The sequence below is a fragment of the Rhamphochromis sp. 'chilingali' genome (assembly GCF_963969265.1).
Source record: "Rhamphochromis sp. 'chilingali' genome assembly, chromosome: 20".
Lineage (NCBI taxonomy): Eukaryota > Metazoa > Chordata > Actinopteri > Cichliformes > Cichlidae > Rhamphochromis > Rhamphochromis sp. 'chilingali'.
In genome coordinates this window covers 14,684,429-14,704,333 of record NC_137947.1, presented here as the reverse complement: position 1 = coordinate 14,704,333, position 19,905 = coordinate 14,684,429, and the positions used below count along the sequence as shown (strand labels likewise).

General features: G+C 40.9%; 4 protein-coding genes across 7 annotated transcripts; 2 read left to right on the top strand and 2 right to left on the bottom strand.

Moving 5' to 3' along the window:
* Positions 1-906: 906 nt before the first annotated feature.
* Positions 907-16,495, top strand: LOC308388099 (uncharacterized protein). Of its 2 annotated transcripts, XM_080868595.1 has the most exons (3): positions 12,182-13,178; positions 13,378-13,513; positions 13,890-16,495. In XM_080868595.1, the coding sequence occupies exons 1-3, from the start codon at positions 12,820-12,822 to the stop codon at positions 14,880-14,882; spliced, it is 1,488 nt and encodes a 495-aa protein (XP_080724721.1). In that variant the 5' UTR covers positions 12,182-12,819; the 3' UTR covers positions 14,883-16,495. The 2 variants fall into 2 exon arrangements, 1 of the variants encoding a protein (XP_080724721.1); XR_013970053.1 differs by lacking the exon at positions 12,182-13,178 and adding an exon at positions 907-1,702 and having other exon boundaries at positions 13,378-16,495.
* On the top strand, positions 4,792-6,308 carry tmem14a (transmembrane protein 14A). Its single transcript, XM_080868601.1, has 5 exons — positions 4,792-4,918; positions 5,534-5,616; positions 5,756-5,857; positions 5,954-6,041; positions 6,149-6,308. The coding sequence occupies exons 2-5, from the start codon at positions 5,598-5,600 to the stop codon at positions 6,186-6,188; spliced, it is 249 nt and encodes an 82-aa protein (XP_080724727.1). The 5' UTR covers positions 4,792-4,918; positions 5,534-5,597; the 3' UTR covers positions 6,189-6,308.
* On the bottom strand, positions 6,453-8,444 carry LOC308388101 (glutathione S-transferase 3-like). Of its 2 annotated transcripts, none has more exons than XM_080868597.1 (7): positions 8,321-8,444; positions 8,106-8,235; positions 7,978-8,029; positions 7,472-7,604; positions 7,252-7,387; positions 7,052-7,177; positions 6,453-6,952 (listed from the first exon to the last, which is right to left on the bottom strand). In XM_080868597.1, exons 2-7 carry the CDS (start codon positions 8,190-8,192, stop codon positions 6,818-6,820), a joined length of 669 nt encoding a protein of 222 aa, XP_080724723.1. In that variant the 5' UTR covers positions 8,193-8,235; positions 8,321-8,444; the 3' UTR covers positions 6,453-6,817. The 2 variants fall into 2 exon arrangements, with proteins under 2 accessions (XP_080724723.1, XP_080724724.1); XM_080868598.1 differs by having other exon boundaries at positions 8,381-8,405.
* Positions 16,496-17,586: 1,091 nt separating the features above from the next.
* Positions 17,587-19,576, bottom strand: LOC308388102 (glutathione S-transferase A2-like). Of its 2 annotated transcripts, XM_080868600.1 has the most exons (7): positions 19,451-19,576; positions 19,240-19,366; positions 19,033-19,084; positions 18,664-18,796; positions 18,413-18,548; positions 18,196-18,321; positions 17,587-17,887 (listed from the first exon to the last, which is right to left on the bottom strand). In XM_080868600.1, the coding sequence occupies exons 2-7, from the start codon at positions 19,324-19,326 to the stop codon at positions 17,759-17,761; spliced, it is 663 nt and encodes a 220-aa protein (XP_080724726.1). In that variant the 5' UTR covers positions 19,327-19,366; positions 19,451-19,576; the 3' UTR covers positions 17,587-17,758. The 2 variants fall into 2 exon arrangements, with proteins under 2 accessions (XP_080724726.1, XP_080724725.1); XM_080868599.1 differs by having other exon boundaries at positions 19,240-19,518.
* Positions 19,577-19,905: the final 329 nt, after the last annotated feature.

The window sequence follows — 19,905 nt, the reverse complement described above, 5'->3', positions numbered from 1 at the left end:
TGGCTCTATTTTCTTTCCGCCAGGTGACTGCACAGACGCTCTCTGCTGGAGCTGCTGCTCACTGCAGCATGCGGCAACACTGTCTACAGTTCATAGTGGCTTATTTTCCTCTAAGAATGCATTGATTTACACTTGAGGACTATTATTAAATGGTGAAACCTTTAATGCGTGTAAGTTATGGAAGTTGGGGGTGAGAATGAAATAAAGTGGTTTTCCTGGGCAAGTTGTCTCTTCTCTGTTGCTCTTACTGCTTTGATTATAAGTTTGATATCACATATATGTAGAAGATGCATACTGTTCTACCTCTGTATTATGTATATACATTATGCTTTATTACTTCTCATGGTCAGGAACAATACTCGGGTGGGCTGTGGTGTTTAAACTGCCTTTCAAAGTTTTGTAGACAGCCTCTTCAGTCTTAGGACCTTTCACGGCCCTCCATACAAATGATTCTTCCCACCTGCACGAGTGACTGAAGTTAAGTTTGGCACTTAGCTTGGAGATTAAAAGCCTGGGAATGCATTAATATCAATAACACAAACGGCAGGCATTTCTGAAATTAGTGAGATAAGCACCAGCTCAACAATGAGATGCAGTCGGTCTGCTGTGGGGTTTAACCTGTTGTGTTTATTCAGAGTAACGACATCATGCAGAAACAAACCTGATGATGTTTAGTTTTTAATGATTGGTGATGGATGGTCAACAGAGGGCTGAGATAAAGGAGGAGGTGGGCAGAGAAAGGGAACAATGGAGACGATGATGAGTGAGGCGGGGAGGGGAGGGGGCCCTGGCTCTTTTTTTTTTTTCGCAAATCAGTTGGTCAACATGAACTAAGGCAATGCCTGGTTTTACAGTGTCTTTTAAAACATGTCCTAAGTTTTCTGCACCAGTTTTTTCTAAATTCTGTTTTTTAATTTCTCATGAAATATTCTGATTTCCCATGATCCCTTCAGCCTTGTTATTGGCTCTCCTCTGTTCCCCCATTTAAATCCTGCAAACACCCCTATAGAGGGGGGAGGCAGAAAGGCAAGTCTTTACCTTCCCCATCACTTGGCACAGTCACGCTTCAGATCCAGTTCCTGAAGCCGAGCTCCTTCTCCTCTTCTCTGGCTTCTGAACTCTTTTCTCCTCCTTTTCTCTCTGTTCGTGTTGGTCCTTATTTTCTCTTTTGTCACCTTTTCTTATTCTAACTCTTTCTTTTTTGTTTTTTTACTCTCTTACTTTTTTCCTGTCTGCTCAGCCTGTTCCCTCCCTTTGACTTTCCTTTTCCCCCTTTCTTTGCACTTTGTTTTCTTTGTTCTGCAGCTCTGCCTGCTGTGCTTGAAAAAACACAAGTCATTCCTTTTTCTTTTAATTTTACTTTTATACTGCTAATTCTTCTTATCATCCAACCTTTTCTCATCCTTTCAAGTTTTTGTTAAATTTCTTACTTCATCTCCTGCATTTCTTTAATCCCCAGTAACTTTTCCAATTTCTTCTCACCCTTCAGTTTTGTCTTCTCGTCCTCCTTTTTCATTTCTTTGTTCTTGTCTAGCTTCACCCCAAGTTTCTTTCCACCAGTCCTCTAGTTCTTCTTCATGACAAAGTCCTCGCCTTCAGTCACAAGTTTTCTGATGTGCCTGTTTGGTTCTGATGCATCATCTGGGACATGCTGCTGAAGATCCAAGAGAGCGGACTCTTCACATCACCATCTGTGACATGGGTAAGTTCTTTGGGCTACGGCGCTTTGAAACTATGATACTACAGAGAAGTAAAGTAAAGCTTTACAGTAGGAGTGTGCAGTTTACTGTAGATTTTATTTTATGTGTGCAACACCCAACACACCAGAGTAACCAATTATCTTTGATAAAACCCTGAAAAACTACAACAAACAGCGCAAAATTTCCACACAGCTAAAACCTGATAACAATCTGTTGGTTTTTTTATAAGATATTATCTCCTCTGTGATCTCATTATTCACGTGTGTTATGGTGTTACTGCAAAAAGATGAGTTTAAAACATCCAGCAGGCTGTAATGTGGTGTGAAATAAGACATGTTTTGGTTAAGCACTTGCTTCTTAGTAGTTTTAGCAGATAGCCTGACATGAATCCAGCTCTTGCTATTGGTTCCCTGTATGCTTCCTGAGTGCGTCAGGGTCTGGCTGCATGTCAGAGCATGTTGACTCCTCATGGGCCATTTTGCAAATTTAGATACTCAGCTGGGGCCTTCCAGCTGTTTCACAGTCACACTCTAAAGGTGATCACTGTGCCATTAGAGCCCCTCGACTCTAGAATGATCTACCTGAGGAGATTTTATTGGTGTCGTATGTGATGTCATCTCTTTTTTTTTGTCTTTTTTGGTTCTGTTTATTGTTTCAGCTCTCTTGCTTTTGTGATTTTATTAGTGTTGTTTATTTGTCATAACCTTGAATCTTTATTTCTGTTTCATCACATTAACTGTATCTGTTTTCTTTGGGCTGATGTTTGAATTTACTTTCTGAAAAGTCTGCTTTTTGTACTTTAAGTCTGTTTTTTAAATGTTGTGTGTACAAATAAAGCGTATTAATATTATCAAGATTTGTACTTAAGAAGAAGTTGTTTGATTTTACTTTAAAATGCCGTAAAAGCTTTGACTGTATCCTTGCTCACCTCGTGCCCTTCCTACCCGCCCTTGCAACATATTTACATACACTGCAGATCTAATCGAATTTTGCACTGAAAGCCAAACTTTAGAATTTTCTGTTTTTGTGTTTTTATTAGAGACATTGCATTCACTAAATTTCACATTAAATCAGTATAAATACAACCCCAGTTCCAAAAAGTTCAATTTTGATTTGATGTCAGCCACACGTCTCAAAGAATTTTGCATGGGGGAACAAAAAGTTTGGAAAAGTGATACTACAAAGAAACAATTATGTTAATTGGCAACAGATCATAAACATGAAGGGTATAAAAAGGGCCCCTTATAGAGTTTCACCATTCAGCAAGAAAAACAAAGAAATACTTTGAATATCTATTTTTTAACATAAATTGGGAAGACCTGGCTCGAATATCTCATCATCTATATTACATAATATCATATAGAGATTCTGGGAATCTAGAGAAATCTCTGCACAGGGGACAAGGTACAAGGCCCAATGGTGGCACTGTATAAAAACCTAGAACGAATCTGTCGTGGAAATCACTGCATGGGCTCAAGAGCACTGTCAGAAACCATTATCAATGAACACAACTCTGTGCCAAAGCTCATTCAAAATGAACCCATTCAAAGTGGAAATATGATGAAACAAAATGTGAAACCATTTTTGGAGAAAATGAACGCTGCATCTTCTGGGCTAAAGCAGGGAGAGACCATCTTTTGCTTTTTGATGTGCATGGAGTTCTGACAGATCTGAGGAGAACAGCATGGAATAATTTACAGAAAGACCTAAAATTAAGCACACCTGACTCTGTAGCTCAATGCAGTGAAGGAGACACATGTGGGGCTCTTCTTTGGGAGATATATTTTATATCATATTGCAGATCTTGAATTTTATGTTTCTTTTTTGTGCTTAAATGTTAGATTAAAAGACTGAGGTGTAGAAAAAAAATCTTTTGTATGAATGTGTGTGAATAGGTGAATGAGGCATGTTGTATAAAGCACATTGAGTGCTCAAGTAAAGTTAACAAAGAAAAAGAAAAAAAGCACTATACAAGCACCAGTCCACTTACCATTTGTAATATGCTTTGTGTCTCCAGTTTTAAGAAATAGAGTCCTGAAGGGCTACTTTTAGAAGTGTGAAAAGCCATAGTAGTTCAGAGAAGTCACTTGCCACTAGAAACTCAGAAATGGGTCAGAGATAGGGAAAGTTGTCAAAATATTAGCTCGAGGTTACCGCTAGGGGTCGCTTCTGGTTTTTGTTTGGAAGTACTCAAGACAGCAGCCATGTTGGTCCGGGAGAGCCGCACCTCCTGAAGTCAGGATTTTTAACTTTCCAGCGGTTTCATTTGCTCTGCCTGTAGGTTGAACCTGTATGGACAGCTGGACATAAGTAAGTTGTTCAGGATAATTAATGTAATAAGGTATTTATTTTAAATGATAGGGTTGAGTGCGCTTATATATCAAATTGTTAATGTTTATGTAAAAATTTAATTTGACACTAAGTCTTCAAAGATGAACAGGAAAGGTAAATACTGACAAGTTCCCCCTTTAAAATTAGTCTTTACCAAAGAATCTAAAAATAAGTAAATGAATAAAATGGAAAACAGACAAACATGTGTATAGTCATGTTTTTGTACTTTCAAAGTCTTCTTATTAACAAGCAGACAGGAAGAGATAGGGGACGTTTTTTTTTATTATTATTATCCTGGAGTGACCAGAATGGGCAGGATTAGATTTGCAGTGGAGGGATAGTAGATTTACCGGAGAAAGGATGGTGGAAGGATGAAGTCAGGAGTCAGGCCAGTCAGGAGGAAAAGAAGAGGACCACAGAGAGGGTTGATGGAAGATGGTTGGTGTGACAGAGGTGGATGCTAGGGTTAGAGGGAGATGATCCGCTTCTACTTTCCGTCCACGAGTTTTCTACCTGAGCAACAACATTTTTAACAAATCATTTTTTCTCTTTCACCAATAAAAATTACCTGGACCTAAAAATTAACCGAAATTAGAATCTGGCTTCGTATTGGTACAGAAAACAGCTTGGGTAACGTGTGAAACGTTATGAATAGATAACGTTAAAATAAATAAACACAATAACATTCGGGAGCTGTGCATAGAAATACGATATATAACTGTGGCCACAACCCCTGAGAAAGATGGCGGCGGGAGAGACGCGCTTCACAACCCCTGATGACGCGGGATTTACGCATTTCTACGTATCTCCACGGCCAGTCAACGAGGAAGCGCAATTTCGGACCAAAGGTTGTGGCTGCTGCTGCTGCTCACTTGTCTGGACTCCAGGTATGTAATATGCAGCAACACGATTCATACAACAGTAACAATTCATGTGAGCTTCACCAATACGTAGTCGTTTTAACAACAGTTTAAAGAAAGTAGCCAGCATAGGCGTTCATGTGCACGTCTTTAGCTTTGTGCTGCGATTGTTTCTGTAGTTGAATCATCCCAGAGGCTCACAGCAACATCCGGAGATCTTATTGTGGGTAGATATGATTAGATTACACATATGTCGAAACCCAAGAATTATGAAGAATAGTTTGGGAGCAGTGCTGTGCCTGCAAAATTGCGTATTTATCCAAAACCAAGTGGATGCAGTAGATAGCAATACCGATATTTTTAACTTATGTCATGACTAATGAGGTGAATCATCATCAATTTACAAATCAAAAAACAAAAAATAATAACACACATCAGTGGCTATACACTGAACTTAGAGGATAGAAACAAAGTATCGATCCTGTCATGTTAGTATCGATCCGATATCGATACTGTCGATAATTAAATTTATCCACCCACCTCTTTTGGGGAGCGCGTGCTTGGTAAAGATTAAAGCTGAATAAGTGTCCTGAGTTGTGTCTTTTAACCACCTGACACCCTGCACTGCTTTTTGGTTTTCAGCTTTACGATGGCGTAGGACTGGATTGGCTTCAGCTATGCTGCAGCCATTGCTTTTGGAGGATTTATGGGATACAAGAGAAAAGGTTGAGGAGCATAATTTCCTTCGGGATTAATAAAGTATTTCTGATTCAGATTCTGACCACAGCTGTGCATAAAGCTCAACTAAATATTAAAGTGTTGGAAATGAAATCAAACGTGATTGATTTTTGCGTTTCCCCGCAGGCAGCGTGATGTCCCTGATGGCTGGTCTAGTTTTTGGCGGATTATCCGCTTTCGGTGCCTACAACATAACGAGTGACCCAAAGGACATCAAGGTGTCACTGCGTGAGTATGGCTCTCTATATGCAGCCCGGCTACAATCAAGAGTGTAGAGGTTCAGTGTCCAGCTAGTGTCATAACAGGGTGTTTTCTTTCTTTCAGTGTCCTCGGGAGTTCTCGCAGTCATCATGGGAATGAGATACAAGAACTCTGGGAAATTAATGCCAGCTGGAATAATGACAGGGCTAAGGTCAGAGTCAGACGTGCTACCAGACAGTACAAATTGTTGCACAAATCAGGGATTGGGACATTTATTTGTTAAACTCGCTGATGCAGTTGCTTTTGTCTGTCTTACAGCTTGTTGATGGTGTTTCGCCTCTTACTTCTGATCGTCTGACCGGGAGAACATCAACCTTTACCCTGGAAACAGGAAACATTCCCACTAAGCCGACTAAATCAAATTTTACTGCAGTATTATTTTTTAATACATGCATATGAGCAAGTGTATGAATGGGAACTTCCATGATTTCTTAACCCACACTACAGGAGACGACTGTGAGCTCTGGGTGCTGTTAGGGCTCGGATTTATTTCTAGAACTTGAGAAAAAGAACAAGTTGAAGCATTTTCATTTGTATTCTTGTCCGTCTATGATGGGGAAAGAGTTTTTGTGATTTTTTTCTAATAACAGCAAATTAAAACAAGTTTAATTCATTAAAAACTGTTGTGTTTTATCTAGAAGAAAAACAGCAGCTTCGAGTGTTTTTGTCAAATGTATTTATTGCTAAAGAAGATTACAGAAGTTCTTTCCATGTTGTTGTGTTGGTGCCTCGTCTATCTTCACGTATTTACTTGCCTCTTAACAATAAGAGTTAAGAGGCTGGTAAATGATTATCTGCCTCTTAACTCTTATTGTGTTGTTTGTCCTTTAAACTAATTAAGATTTTAGATGTAACTGATTTTTGATGTAACTGATCATAATCACGCTGCCTAATGAGGAATGTAATAGATCTTTTGTAGTGTTTTTTTTAAGGTGGCAACTTGAGGTTTAAGACTTCCACAACATTCTTCAAGTATTTTTCATCTGGCGGCGGCTTCCTCTTGCTGCCCGGCTGCAGAAACCTGCTGATGGCGGGGATTTGTGTCATCCTGCCCTGAAAGGACTGGAAGGAATAACAGAAAGATGAGCGTTTCACAGCACTGGGCTTTGGCTTTCTCATTGAACTTGTTGTTGATTTATTTTTTTGTTGAAACACGTTTACCTTGACATTGGGGAAGTCTTTCAAAATGTCTGGAAATTTCTCCTCCAGCATCAGGGTGCATTCAAGAAGCAGCACATCAGCAAGGCTTAGTTTACCTCCCACCAGGTACACGGGTCCAGTCAGAGCCTATTTTATGACACCTATTTTAGCAATGATCAGCAGAAACTCAGGTTTTTAAACCAAACAATCAGTTATTTTACCTTTTCATACACAGGAAGGTAGCGCTCCTTTGCTTTGCTTTGAATGTTGTCCAATTTGGGTTTGGGATCTGGGGTGAAGGGGAGGATCATAATCATTTCCATGAGGTCTGTCAATCCCTCAGAATACATGTTGATCCTGAAGGAAAGCATAATAACCTATTTAAATACAGCTATGATGTAAGACAAAAACTTTATTACACTTTTTTTTTAAGGACCATACATGACTCGTTCTTTGGGATCCTTTGCATGCAGATTGTACTTCTCTGCGATGTAATTCAGGATTGCTTTTGTCTGAATGAGCTTCATGCCATCCATTTCCACCAAAGGGACCTGTTGAAACATGAGCGCCCCATCTTTGGAGCAAGCACAACAGCAGCAGGTAAAGCAGGTTTGCACTCCCAGTGGAAAAGACCAACACAATTTGTTTTAACGTGCATCTTTGACTGTAGATGAGAAGATATTAAGAGATGTTTGCATACAAGCTGCTGTCTCAATCTAGATTACATAACGTGGCTCTAAGACCATGGGGTGGATGGGAGGGGAAGTTAAAGCATGACTTGGAGGCAAACCACAAAAACTCCACCCACAGTCATGAGTTCAATTTTAAACGATTTAACAGATTTAAAAAAAACCCCAAAACTTTTAACCTTCCTTGTTTGAACCTTTAGTTTAATGTTTACCCAGAATAATCCTATCTCTTGCATTCCCTGCATGCACCCATCTCACCATCAAGGAGTTTTTCATACTGCTCCCGAGCTGTCAGAAGCACTTCATCGAACTGCAAAGAAAGTATTTCAAATCAGATTTGCACAAAAGCCTGCAGTTCTTCAAAAACTCACACCTCCTTCACTTACCTCGACTTCTGCAACAGTTAAAAGCCAGCGGATTGACTCCATCTTCCCTCTCCCATTAAAATAGTACACCACAGGTTTTTCGGACATGGCTGTTGTCGGTGTTTTCTTTTTGTTTTTCAGGGCCTAAAATCTGTGAAGCAAAGTGAAATCACAGTAAATTCGCAAGCAGCTGCATAAATGTGGAAGCTGTTCCCCTGCGTGTGTAGTTTTCATACCTGTGCGCACTCAACCTCTACGCAGAAATGCAAAAGAGTGGAAGTAAAAGTTAATCTTACGTAACATTCACAGCGCTCAGGGTTGTTGAAGGGGTGGAGTAGGCGGGGGAAATGCGTGAAGGCGCTGATTGGGCAGCTTCAGCCAATGCAAGCATGCTTATTTGCATTTTGTCGCTAACCATCATGGGTAAAACAGATACAGTTTTCTGTTTTACTGTTTAAAATAATTTTACCGATGCAGCTTCTATTTATAAGATGAACCAGACAAACTGTACGGATCCCGACCAGGACTCTGAGTCTTTAAACCCTCATTGTGAACAGGTTTGTTATGCAGAGCTATAAAATATGCTAAACGACCGAGCGTTTCTGGATGTGAGGGCGATCTGGCTGCGACATCTGTCACCCCATTGATCGCTAGGGTTGATTCGGCTGATCTGGCTGGCTAGGCGGGTGTCCCCTTCCTCCCTCACCGGTCCATGTGTGTCCCTCCCGACGCCCAGCGCTCGGTGGCAGCGGACGATGTCCCCCCCCGGCGGACGACCATCCATCGGTATACCAGTAGCTGCGCTCCCCTGCTAGAACCTCCAAACAAGCTCAAGGCCCATTTGTAGGAGAAACGTAGGGAAGTCAAGCTCCAAGCTTCAGACACATCCAAATGCGGCGCTGCACGTGGCAGTCTGCCTTCCTTTTTTAGTTTTTGTTGAAAAAACAAACTTTTTATGATCTTTTTTTCTTAAAAGTTTAATCATTTTATTAATAATTTCTACTTATTTAAAAGGTTATTTGTTTTGTTATTGTTTTTTTAATCACTGTTGTATATGTTAAATATACAGTATGAGGGCCTCACTATGCACCTGTGGCACTTTTACTTTATCTATCTATTCAATTTTCATAAAAGCATTTAATCCAACAAACAAATAACTGAGTGTATTTGTGTGTGCACTCATCCATGCTTGGGCTGGTCTTTATGTGATATTGCATGTTTGTGTGTGTTTAAGATAAGATAACTCTTTATTGCAAATGAATTTAAATGTGTGGAACTTTATAAAACAGAGCTGGGTGTCATTTCTGTCATTTGCCTTTTGGACTACCATCCCGGTACCTTCCAGCTCCCTTCATAAAGCCCCCTTCCAGCTCCCAACACAGGCACACATCATCATTCATATACACACACACTATTGGTTACCCACACACTTGTACATGAACATGTGTGTCCTTTAACTGACCCTTGATCTCCTAACTGTTCCTCAAACCTAATTCTCACTTTCATCTAGTTCACTTTCCTCACTGAGGGAATGACCCCCAACTGTCCAATCACATTTTTTCCTCCCATAAAAAGTTCTTGTGCCTATTTCCTGCAATTTGGTACAAGTTCAGTTGGTTTGGCTGCTTATGTATCACTCAGTGCTCTCAAATCATTTCCCCAGAGGTTCTCCCTGTGACCCAAGTCCCTGCAGTTATCCCCATAAAAACCTTTCAACAAACCTAAAACAGAGTCACCAGGATCAGAGTTCAGAAGCACTGCTTTAGCGTTGCTGCCCTAAGAAAGGCAGCCTAACTGCATAACATTGCTCTGAGGCAACAAACTAAAAAGTGTTGTGTTAGAAGACAAAATTCAATCAAAATGTGTCTTTAAACAACCAGCGACACTTCTTCAGATGTTCATATAAGTGCACATAATGGTCTTAGATCTCACCCGGGCGATCGTGGCTCAAGAGTTGGGAGTTCGCCTTGTAATCGGAAGGTTGGCGGTTCGAGCCCCGGCTTGGACAGTCTCGGTCGTTGTGTCCTTGGGCAAGACACTTCACCCGTTGCCTACTGGTGGTGGTCAGAGGGCCCGGTGGCGCCAGTGTCCGGCAGCCTCGCCTCTGTCAGTGCGCCCCAGGGTGGCTGTGGCTACAATGTAGCTTGCCATCACCAGTGTGTGAATGTGTGTGTGGATGACTGGATATGTAAAGCGCTTTGGGGTCCTTAGGGACTAGTAAAGCGCTATATAAATACAGGCCATTTACTATTTACCATTACCCTGTTTCAACACACCTGAATCGAATGATTAGTTCATTACCAGGCCTCTGGAGAACTTCAAGATATGTTGGGGAGGTCATTTAGCCATTTGGTCTAAATGACCAAATGGCTAAATGGTCTGTTAGATTTTGATCCACCAAGCATCTGAATGAGTCCTTTAATATCAACATTTATTTAGTTCACATTGTTAGAAAAGCTCACATACCTTCTCATCTATCCTGTTAGTGCAGCATTTATCGACACGTAGGCCTGCAGATATAAATGATCACAAACATGCTGCATGATAAGGAACAGATTTTACTGAGATGGTAATTTGGACTGGGAGACTTCCATGATAGCCTTTGCATAGTTTTGTATCCGGCGGTGGCTTCCTCTTACTGCCTGGCTGCAGAAACCTGTTGATGGCAGGGATTTGGATCATCCTGCCCTGGAAAGACTGGGAGGAAAGACTGGGAACTGACTAAGCGTTTCACAGTACTGAGTTTTAATAACAATAATAATATGAGTCATTCAATATGAAATTCATCAAATCTTAAAAAAGCTTCCACCTGAATCCCTGAGAACCAGCTGACGTTTTTTTAACCTCTGCAATTGTGTTTGTGTCCTTCTGTCATGTTAACCACCCATTAAAATTTGGGTTACATCCACCAAGGTCTTCAAAGTGTACTTAATGGTATATTAGTGGAAAGCCCTATAACCTAGAAACATTAAATATTACAACTGTGGCATGTACTGTCAACATATAGAAAATACCACATAAAGATTTAAGATATCATGTCACACTTGACCTCTGACTTTTTAACATCAACAGAGTGATCTGAAAGGTCAAAGTGATAATAATCCTATATAGAGCTATTTAAAACATGTTTCTTACTTCCATTGTTTTTATTGACAGCATATAGAGAATAGTTTAAGGGAATTTTAACTATCACATTACTTTGGATTTCTGACCATTTCAAGGTCAAATAAGGTCCAATTTCTATCTTCAAAACTGCACTTAAAAGTCTGCTGCTTTTGTTTGTATTGGCAACATTTAACAAATACCTGACCTTTGATCTCACTTTTACATTTCACCAAATGCATTATGTCTTTAATGAGCTGTACATTTTTTTCTTTTAAAAGTACATTTTAAAAGAAAAAAACCAAAATGATTGCATACAAAATACAATACGACTCACTTAAAAGTAAATATTGCCCACTGAGTGAGCTGCTTTGGCAGAGGTTTGCGCTCTGGGAGTGCTTCTCATTGTAACTTTGGTTTATTTAATGAAAATATGCAAAATTTGACATTTATATTCTGACATAGCAGAGGGTAACCACCTCGGTGTAGTTAAACGGTCTGTAACTTATTAAGTATTCATAAAATAGAGATACAAATTCTCATGACGTCTCTAAATATACTAAAGTTATTGTAGAAGTTGATTTTGAGAGGACGGGGTGGGAGGCACTGATTTTTCTTGGAATGCCCTGTATGTGCTTCAGTTTCACAAGGACAGGTGATTCGTTGTTTTGTTGAATCATATCCAGCTCTGTCACTGTTACCTTAATGTTGGGAAAGTCTTTGTAAATTCCTGGAAATCTCTCCTCCAGCTCCAGGGTCCATTCAGCCAGCAGCATCTGCGAGGCTTAGTTTACCTCCCACCAGGTAAACGGTCCAGTCAGAGCCTGAGAAATTTGTCCAAAAAAATGCATAATGGCCATTTTGGCAACAATCATGTTTTTCTAAACAAAAAGAGTCAGTTATTTTACCTTTTCATGCACAGGAAGGTAGCGCTCATTTGCTCTGCTTTGAATGTTTTCCAGTTTAGGTTTGGGGTCTGCACAGAACGGCAGTGACAGAGTACATGTTGATCCTAAGGAAAAGCTTAATAATGTATTTAAATACAGCCACGATATAGTATCAGAAGTTCTCTCTTTATTATTCCATGATTATTGAAGTGGAGCATACATAACTCGATCTTTGAGGTCCTTTCTGTGCAGGTTGTGCTTCTCAGCGAGATGGCTAAGGAGCACAGATAACATGACCAAGAAAGTAGACTCTGTGCATTATAATAAATCCTCAAGCGATAATCCCCCCTTGGACTGTCTTGGTGCAAAACCAAGACATAAATCATGTCTCCTGGAAGGGGGAGGACGTATCACAGGCAGGACACAGCGAGCTGAAATCTCTGAAACCGACTGGCCTTCACTTCCTACGAGACAGGGAGGAGGTCAGCGCCCTGACCCACTGGTGTCAAGACAACCATCTCACCCTCAACGTTGCAAAGACAAAGGAGTTGATAGTGGACTTCCGGAGGTGCAGAGAAGTACACACCCCCATCACCATCAACGGCGCTGCTGTGGAGAGAGTGAGCAGCTTCCGGTTCCTTGGAGTACATCTGGCTGAGGATCTTACGTGGTCAGTACACATAAACAAAACAGTGAAGAAGGCGCAACAGCGCCTCTTCTTTCTCAGGAGACTGAAAAGATTCGGCATGAGCCCCCGCATCCTCAGGACCTTCTATCACTGTGCCATTGAGAGCATCCTCACTGGATGCATCACCACCTGGTATGGCAACAGCACCGCTTACAACCGCAAAGCTCTCCAGCGAGTAGTGCGGTGCTCTGAACGGATAATTGGAGGTGAGCTTCCCTCCCTCCAAGACATCTACAGGAAGCGGTGCCTGAAGAAAGCGGGGAGGATCATCAAGGACTCCAGTCACCCCAGCCATAAACTGTTCAGACTACTTCGCTGCAAAGGGGGATCACGCTTTTCAAACCCTGGCTCCAATACTGTGGAACGGTTTACCCTCCTCACTACGCACCATCGACATCTGTTTAGACAGGCATTTGGGTAATGTTAATGCGTAATATGTTGTTTTATTTTATATTTATATTGTACTATTGCTTGTTTGATATGCTTTTATATTTCCTCTATGTTGCTATATTGTTTGTTTGACATGTCTTCATGTGAAGCACTTTGTAACAGCGTTTTTGTCTTAAAAAGTGCTATATAAATAAATTTTACTTACTTACTTACTTACTTCCATCAGGAAGGAGGTTCTGCAGCATCCGGTCCCGAACCAGCAGACTGAGAGACAGCTTCTTCCACCAGGCCATCAGACTGCTGAACACGTCATAGACACCTCAGCTCCACTACTGGAACTTCAACATTATGCACTCCATACTGTACATTAATGCCACTGTTTTGCACATGTCTCAACTCTGTATATTTTTATATATTTTATTTATTGTTTACTCTATTTAATTTGTAAAATATGTGTATACACACACACACGTAGAAAAACATTTAGTATACACATCCAGAATTTTTTTTTTTTGCATATACTATTATATATTGTACATATATTTATTAGTTTCAGATTTAGCCATTCGTATATTTTGCCTGTTTATGTTATTGTATTTTGCACAACTCTGTTGCTTGTGAAGCTCGCACACAAGAATTTCACTCACATGTGCTGTACCAATGTACCTGCACATGTGATGTGACAATAAAAGTGATTTGATTTGATTTGATTTGATTTGATTTGATTTGATTTGACAGAGAAGCTCTTCTACCCCTGTACACGGGAGGAAACAGGACTGGACAACCGTGAATAGGAAGGTTAACAACAAACCTCCAAAACAACTGAATGTGAAACTGCAGAACAGATTTGCTCCACTATCAAAGGACCCTGGATCTATATCGGACAACCATCCATCTAAAAGCAGCGAAGTAAGGTCTGAAAATCTGTTGAAAAGTAAAAGGCCACAGGGAAAGCTAAAGGCTAGGCCTGAAACTCTGATTGTGGGTGACTCTGCTGTAAAGGATGTACAAAGGATGTGCGGTAAGAACACTAAAGTCATCTGCTTTCCTAGGGATATGGTCAACAACCTGAAGGAGAGAATTCTTCAAATTGCAGATGAATATCCAACTGTGACAAACATTGTTCTGCATACAGGGTCAAACGATGTGTCCAAACAACAGTCGGAGGTTCTGAAACAGGACTTTACTGGATTATTAAATACTGTAAACTCTCTGAATGCAGCTGTATTCATCAGTGGACCTGTACCGCCTGTCAGAGGAGGAGACGAGAGATTCAGCAGGTTGTTTGCACTGAATAAATCAGCATGTGCTGACCACTCAGTGCATTTTATCAACAATTTTAATATTTCTTGGGAACGCAGGCATCTGTTTAAAGCAAATGGATTTAATTTTAACAAGTCAGGGGTGAAACTGTTCACCTCCAACTTGTTTTATTCCATACGTCATCCATCTGTGCTTGGTGCCAAGGCTGAGATAAACGAGGAGTTATCTCATAAAGAGGAACAAACAGTACTCCAAGAACAGACAAAACCCAGCAGAAACCTTGAGGAGGAGCTCCATCTGCCCCCACCTGGGATGAGCAAGAAGAGGGGTCCCTATTTGCCTCCAACTCTCTCAACAACACCAACGACCAGGACCAGGACCAGGGACCACGACCTTCCCCAGTCCCCCAAACCCCTGACAAGCCAACACCCTCCTCCCCCTCCCTTTCTCCCTCCTCGCCACACCTGAAATTCACTGAGGAGATGATGGAGCTGGTCAATGTTGGGCTCAGATCTACCCCCCGGCCCAATCCCTTTTTGTCCCCCATAAACCCCCCCACCAGAGCAGTTAAAGGTTCGCCATCGAGCCCCGTCCTCAACAGAGCAATCGAAGTTACATTGCCCAGCCTCATCCCCCTTAGCTCCTCCTTACCACCTTCATGCTCTGTCTCCGCAGTCTGATGTGTGATGTGTGGAGGGTCCGGGCTGCGAGGATTATGGCAGTGGTGACTTTTCCCAGGAGAAGCTGGGACCCTGTTTACTAGAAGGTTTTAAAATTTCTGTACTTTTAGGTGACAGGAGACATGTGGCCTGGTCAAAACACAGAGAGCTGCACTCTAAAAGATCTTTAAACATAGTAAACATACCTTGTGTGCCACAGACTGCTCCCAAACAGGAGGGGACAAGTAATACCTCTAAAACACTTAAGTTGGCTTTATTAAACGTTAGATCTTTAGCTGGGAAAACATTTTTAATTAATGATTTAATCACTGAGCACAGCCTTGATTTTATGTTTTTAACTGAAACTTGGTTGGACCAAAGTAACAGTGGAGCTGTTCTCATCGAGACGACCCCTCCTAACTACAGTTTTATCAGTGAGGTCAGGGCGAGCAGGAGAGGAGGAGGGGTTGCTGTCTTATTTAATGAATCATTTCAATGTAAGCAGCTATCTCCTGGAAGTTTTCAGTCTTTTGAATATGTGGCTTTACAGCTGAAGGCCCCATCCAAAGTTGTGTTTCTTAATGTTTACAGGCCTCCCAAATACTGCACAGACTTTTTTAATGACCTCAGTGAACTGCTGTCTGTGATCTGTGTTGATTTCGACTGTGTAATTATTGTTGGGGATTTTAACATCCATGTGGACAACCCTCAGGACAAAGGGACTAAAGACCTGAGTAACACTCCGGGCAACTTTGGGCTGACTCAGCATGTAACAGAGGCCACACATAATAGAGGACACACTCTTGACCTGCTGATCTCCAAGGGCCTGAACATTTCGAAGGTTACTGTGTCTGATGTGGGCCTGTCTGATCATTACTGTGTTTTCTTTGAAAGTAAAAGTTCAGCCCACACAAATATATCAACAGCGGTGATCACAAAACGGTGTATAACTGAATACAGTTGTGAGATATTTACCAGGTCTTCCCATTAACACCTGACCTGTCCAGAGGTTCAGTCAATGAGCTCGTCAATAGCTTCAATGCTAAAATGTTAAATGTAATGGACACTTTTGCTCCTGTCAATGGAAAATTGTACTTAGTAGTCAGTATAATCTTTCAGTGATATAAGTTTGCATATGGTAGAATACTGCATGTAATCACTTGTGTGTAGAAGTATATAGTTTGTGGCATATTGAAAGATTGTCTCATCCTAGGAGGTCTGTAACATTCCAGGGTGTTCACCCCCACATCCTAGGAGCATGGGAGAGGTCGTACCTTGTCTTATTGTTTTACGGTAGGATTAACGTAGTTATGTCAGTTTTAGTCTAAGTGCCTTTTGTTTAGATGAACTGCTGGACTTCTTCACTGTGTTATCTAGGGTGAACCATCTAGGGTGAGGGGGAGACTACCCTCTTTATGACCAAGGCTGTTCCTTTTGTGCTGTTATATGACCCTTTGATCAGCAGGACCCCCCCCCCCCCCCCCCCCCCCCCCCCACACACACACACACACACACACACACTGAAGTATAAATAAAGACCGGGGCAGTTTCTCAGCGCGAGTCTCTCAGTCTGGAGGCTGCCCTTGCTAGCAAGAAGTTCTGTGTGTTTCTCTTCTCTGAGTCTTTACTGAAGAAGTGTTTTAGAATATATTCCTTAACAGCTCCCATTAAGGTGAAGGTTATCTCTGGAAGGAAAAAGTCTTCCTGGAGAAACTCCACACTGGTGAAAAATGAAAAAAGAGAGTGTAGGAAAGCTGAGCGCAGATGGCGAAAAACAAACCTCCAGGTTCAATTACTTCTTAAAACAGAATAACTGCTATGATGCCTTCCAGTCAGGTTTTAGACAGAACCACAGCACTGAAACCACTCTGACCAAAGTGTTTAATGACATATGTCTGAACACAGACAGTGGAAAAATGTCAGTCTTAGTTTTGCTGGATCTCAGTGCAGCATTTGATACAGTTGACCACAACATATTACTCAAACGAGTAATGTGGGCAGCATTGTTTGACTTTGTTGTGCATGTTCTTCAACCCTCCTGCTTTAAACCAGCTGCTTGCTCAGTGATGAGAAAATTACACTTCCCTTTTTCTTGCGTTCATGGCGCAGATGTCACTGAAGCAGTACTCGCCACCTATAGCTAGCACTACAGAAGGGTTACAGACTAGTGAACGCCACACTCACTTCCACTAACATCTCTTGGGGCCTCATATTTAAAAGTACAGTGAGAAGCAGTAAGATTTAAGAATCAACTTGAAATGTCTGCAACATTTGACATGAAACAAAAGAACAGGAAATATTGGTTTCTGGCCATAAAGTGCCAGTCAGTCAATTGTCCACTTAATTTTCAGCTCCTGAAAAAGGGAACGGTCTACTGCTCAGTGAGGTGGTTTAGTCAGATTACTAAGAAATGTTTTCCCATTCTTTATTTCTTTGACACAAATTTATTATAATTATTATCTTTTTTAAAAAAAAAATCAGAACAAAAACACAGTAGCTTCAAATATTTTTGGAAGATCAACATTTATTTATTTCACATTGTTAGGAAAGATCACACATCAAGATTCATATGCTTTCCATAGTGTTAGTGCAGCATTTGTTTCCACGTAGGCCTGCAGATATAACTGATCCCAGTCATGCAGCCTAATGAGGAATGTAGCAGGAATGTAATGGGTTTTACTGAGGTTATATTTTGATCTGGAAGATTTCTATGACAGCCTTTGCATAGTTTTCACCCGGGGGTGGCTTCCTCTTACTGCCTGGCTGCAGAAACCTGTTGATGGCAGGGATTTGGATCATCCTGCCCTGGAAAGACTGTGAGGAAACACAGAAAGCTGACTGAGCATTTCACGGTACTTGGTTTAATAATAACTGCCATTCCATGTATAAAATAAAGAAAAAACAAAATCTAAAAAGAGAACCTCTTACCTGATTTTTTTTTTAAACCAAAACTTTATTTATTAAAGATTGAAAAATTGGACCTTTATACCCTGAAATAGCATGCATGTCCCAGAAAAAACCCTGTAAAGGGCCTGTAACTTTAAAGGTAAATACAAACTTTCATGGTGTCATTAAAAAAAACCAAGTGTTATGATAGAAGAAGGTGTTTCTGTCAACGTTACCTTAACAGCAGAGAAGTCTTTGAGAATCCCAACGCATTTCTCCTCTAGCATCAGGGTGCATTCAACCAGCAGCACATCTGCGAGGCTTAGTTTGCCTCCCACCAGGTACACGGGTCCGGTCAGAGCCTAAGACGTTTGTCCAAAAACACATAGCACATACTTTAGTTGTCAGAAACCATTATAATCATCAACAACTCATTTTATTCTGTTTTTCTACCTTTTCAAACACAGGAAAGTAGCGTTCCTTTGCTTTTTTCTCAATCTCTTCCAGTTTGGCTGTGGGGTCTGGATTGAAGGGCAGCACCATAATCATTTCCATGAGGTCCATCAGTCCCTCGGAGTACATGTTGATCCTAAAAAACAAAAACAACAACAGCAAAAAAAAAAAAAAAAAAAAAAATTCTTCAATTACAAGACGGACTATCTTTATTATGTCTGATAAATAAATAAACAAATAAAAGACCATACATGACACGGTCTTTGAGGTCCTTTCCATGCATGTTGTACTTCTCGGCGAGGTAATTTAAGATGGCTTTTGTCTGAACGAGCTTCATGCCATCGATTTCCACCAATGGCACCTGTTGAAACATGAGCTTTCCATCTGCAGGGTAAACACAGAAGCTAGTAAAGCAGGGTGGCACTCCCAGGCATAATAATTCATCTTAGGCTACATCTTTGTAGGTCATGACACTCCTGAAACCTTTTGCCCACAAAAACTGCTGATTCACTTTAGTTAAAAGATGAACATGATTTTAGCTTAAATCCCCCCTTTAATTCATGTCCGTTTCATTCAGTTTTTCATATTTTAGTTACGGGTTTTGTTTTTATTAAACTCACCATTTACGAGTTTTAAATACTCTTCGCGGGTGTCCAAAAACTTCTCATCAAACTGTGAATATAAACATTTAGATCAGTTTCTGGGACAGTAATAATATGTAAAGCCTGAACTTTGAGTGCATTTTCATTATTCAGCTGTAACGTTTACCATGAAATGACAAATGTTACAGCTGATCAAGTCTGCAGGTCTTCAAAAAAAGCACTTACCTCGACTTCTGCGACTGTTAAAAGCCAGCGAATAGACTCCATCTTCCCTCTCCCATTGAAATAGTGCAGCACAACTCTTTCACCCATGATTGTTGGTTATTTTTTCCTAAACTGATAACCCGTGAACCTACAAGCAACAATGCAATCACAGTGAAATATGAGCTGCTGAATGAAGATGGAAGTGATACTACTGGATGTGAAGCTGCGATACCTGCGATCCTTCCGGCACTCGTGGAGAAGTGACTGAAGCGAAGGGAGAAGTGCAAATAAAAGTTCAGCTGTTATATAACACTTATTGAAGTCCAAGGTTTGGGCGGCTGGAGGATGAAGGCGGGGAAACATGTGAAGTCTGTGACTGGTCAGTGCCCACCAACACAGGCTGTGAATGTGCTTTGGTAGCAAAAAAAGAAAAAATTCCCAAGATGTTAAGATTAGTTCCTCCCTGTTAGCGGTCCATAAAATATTGCGTGAACTCTTAGTCAGCTTTTTTTCTTTCCAGTTTCTTTAAGTAGTCATCAGGAATAGTTCTCCAGGCTTCTTCTTCCTCATTCAAAGCTCTTCTTTGGATGTTGGCTGCCTTTTCTTTGGATCTCTGTCAAGATGAGCCCATCACTGCTGTTGAGGTCTGGGCTTTGGGGAGTCCAATGCATGACTCATAGTGCTCCA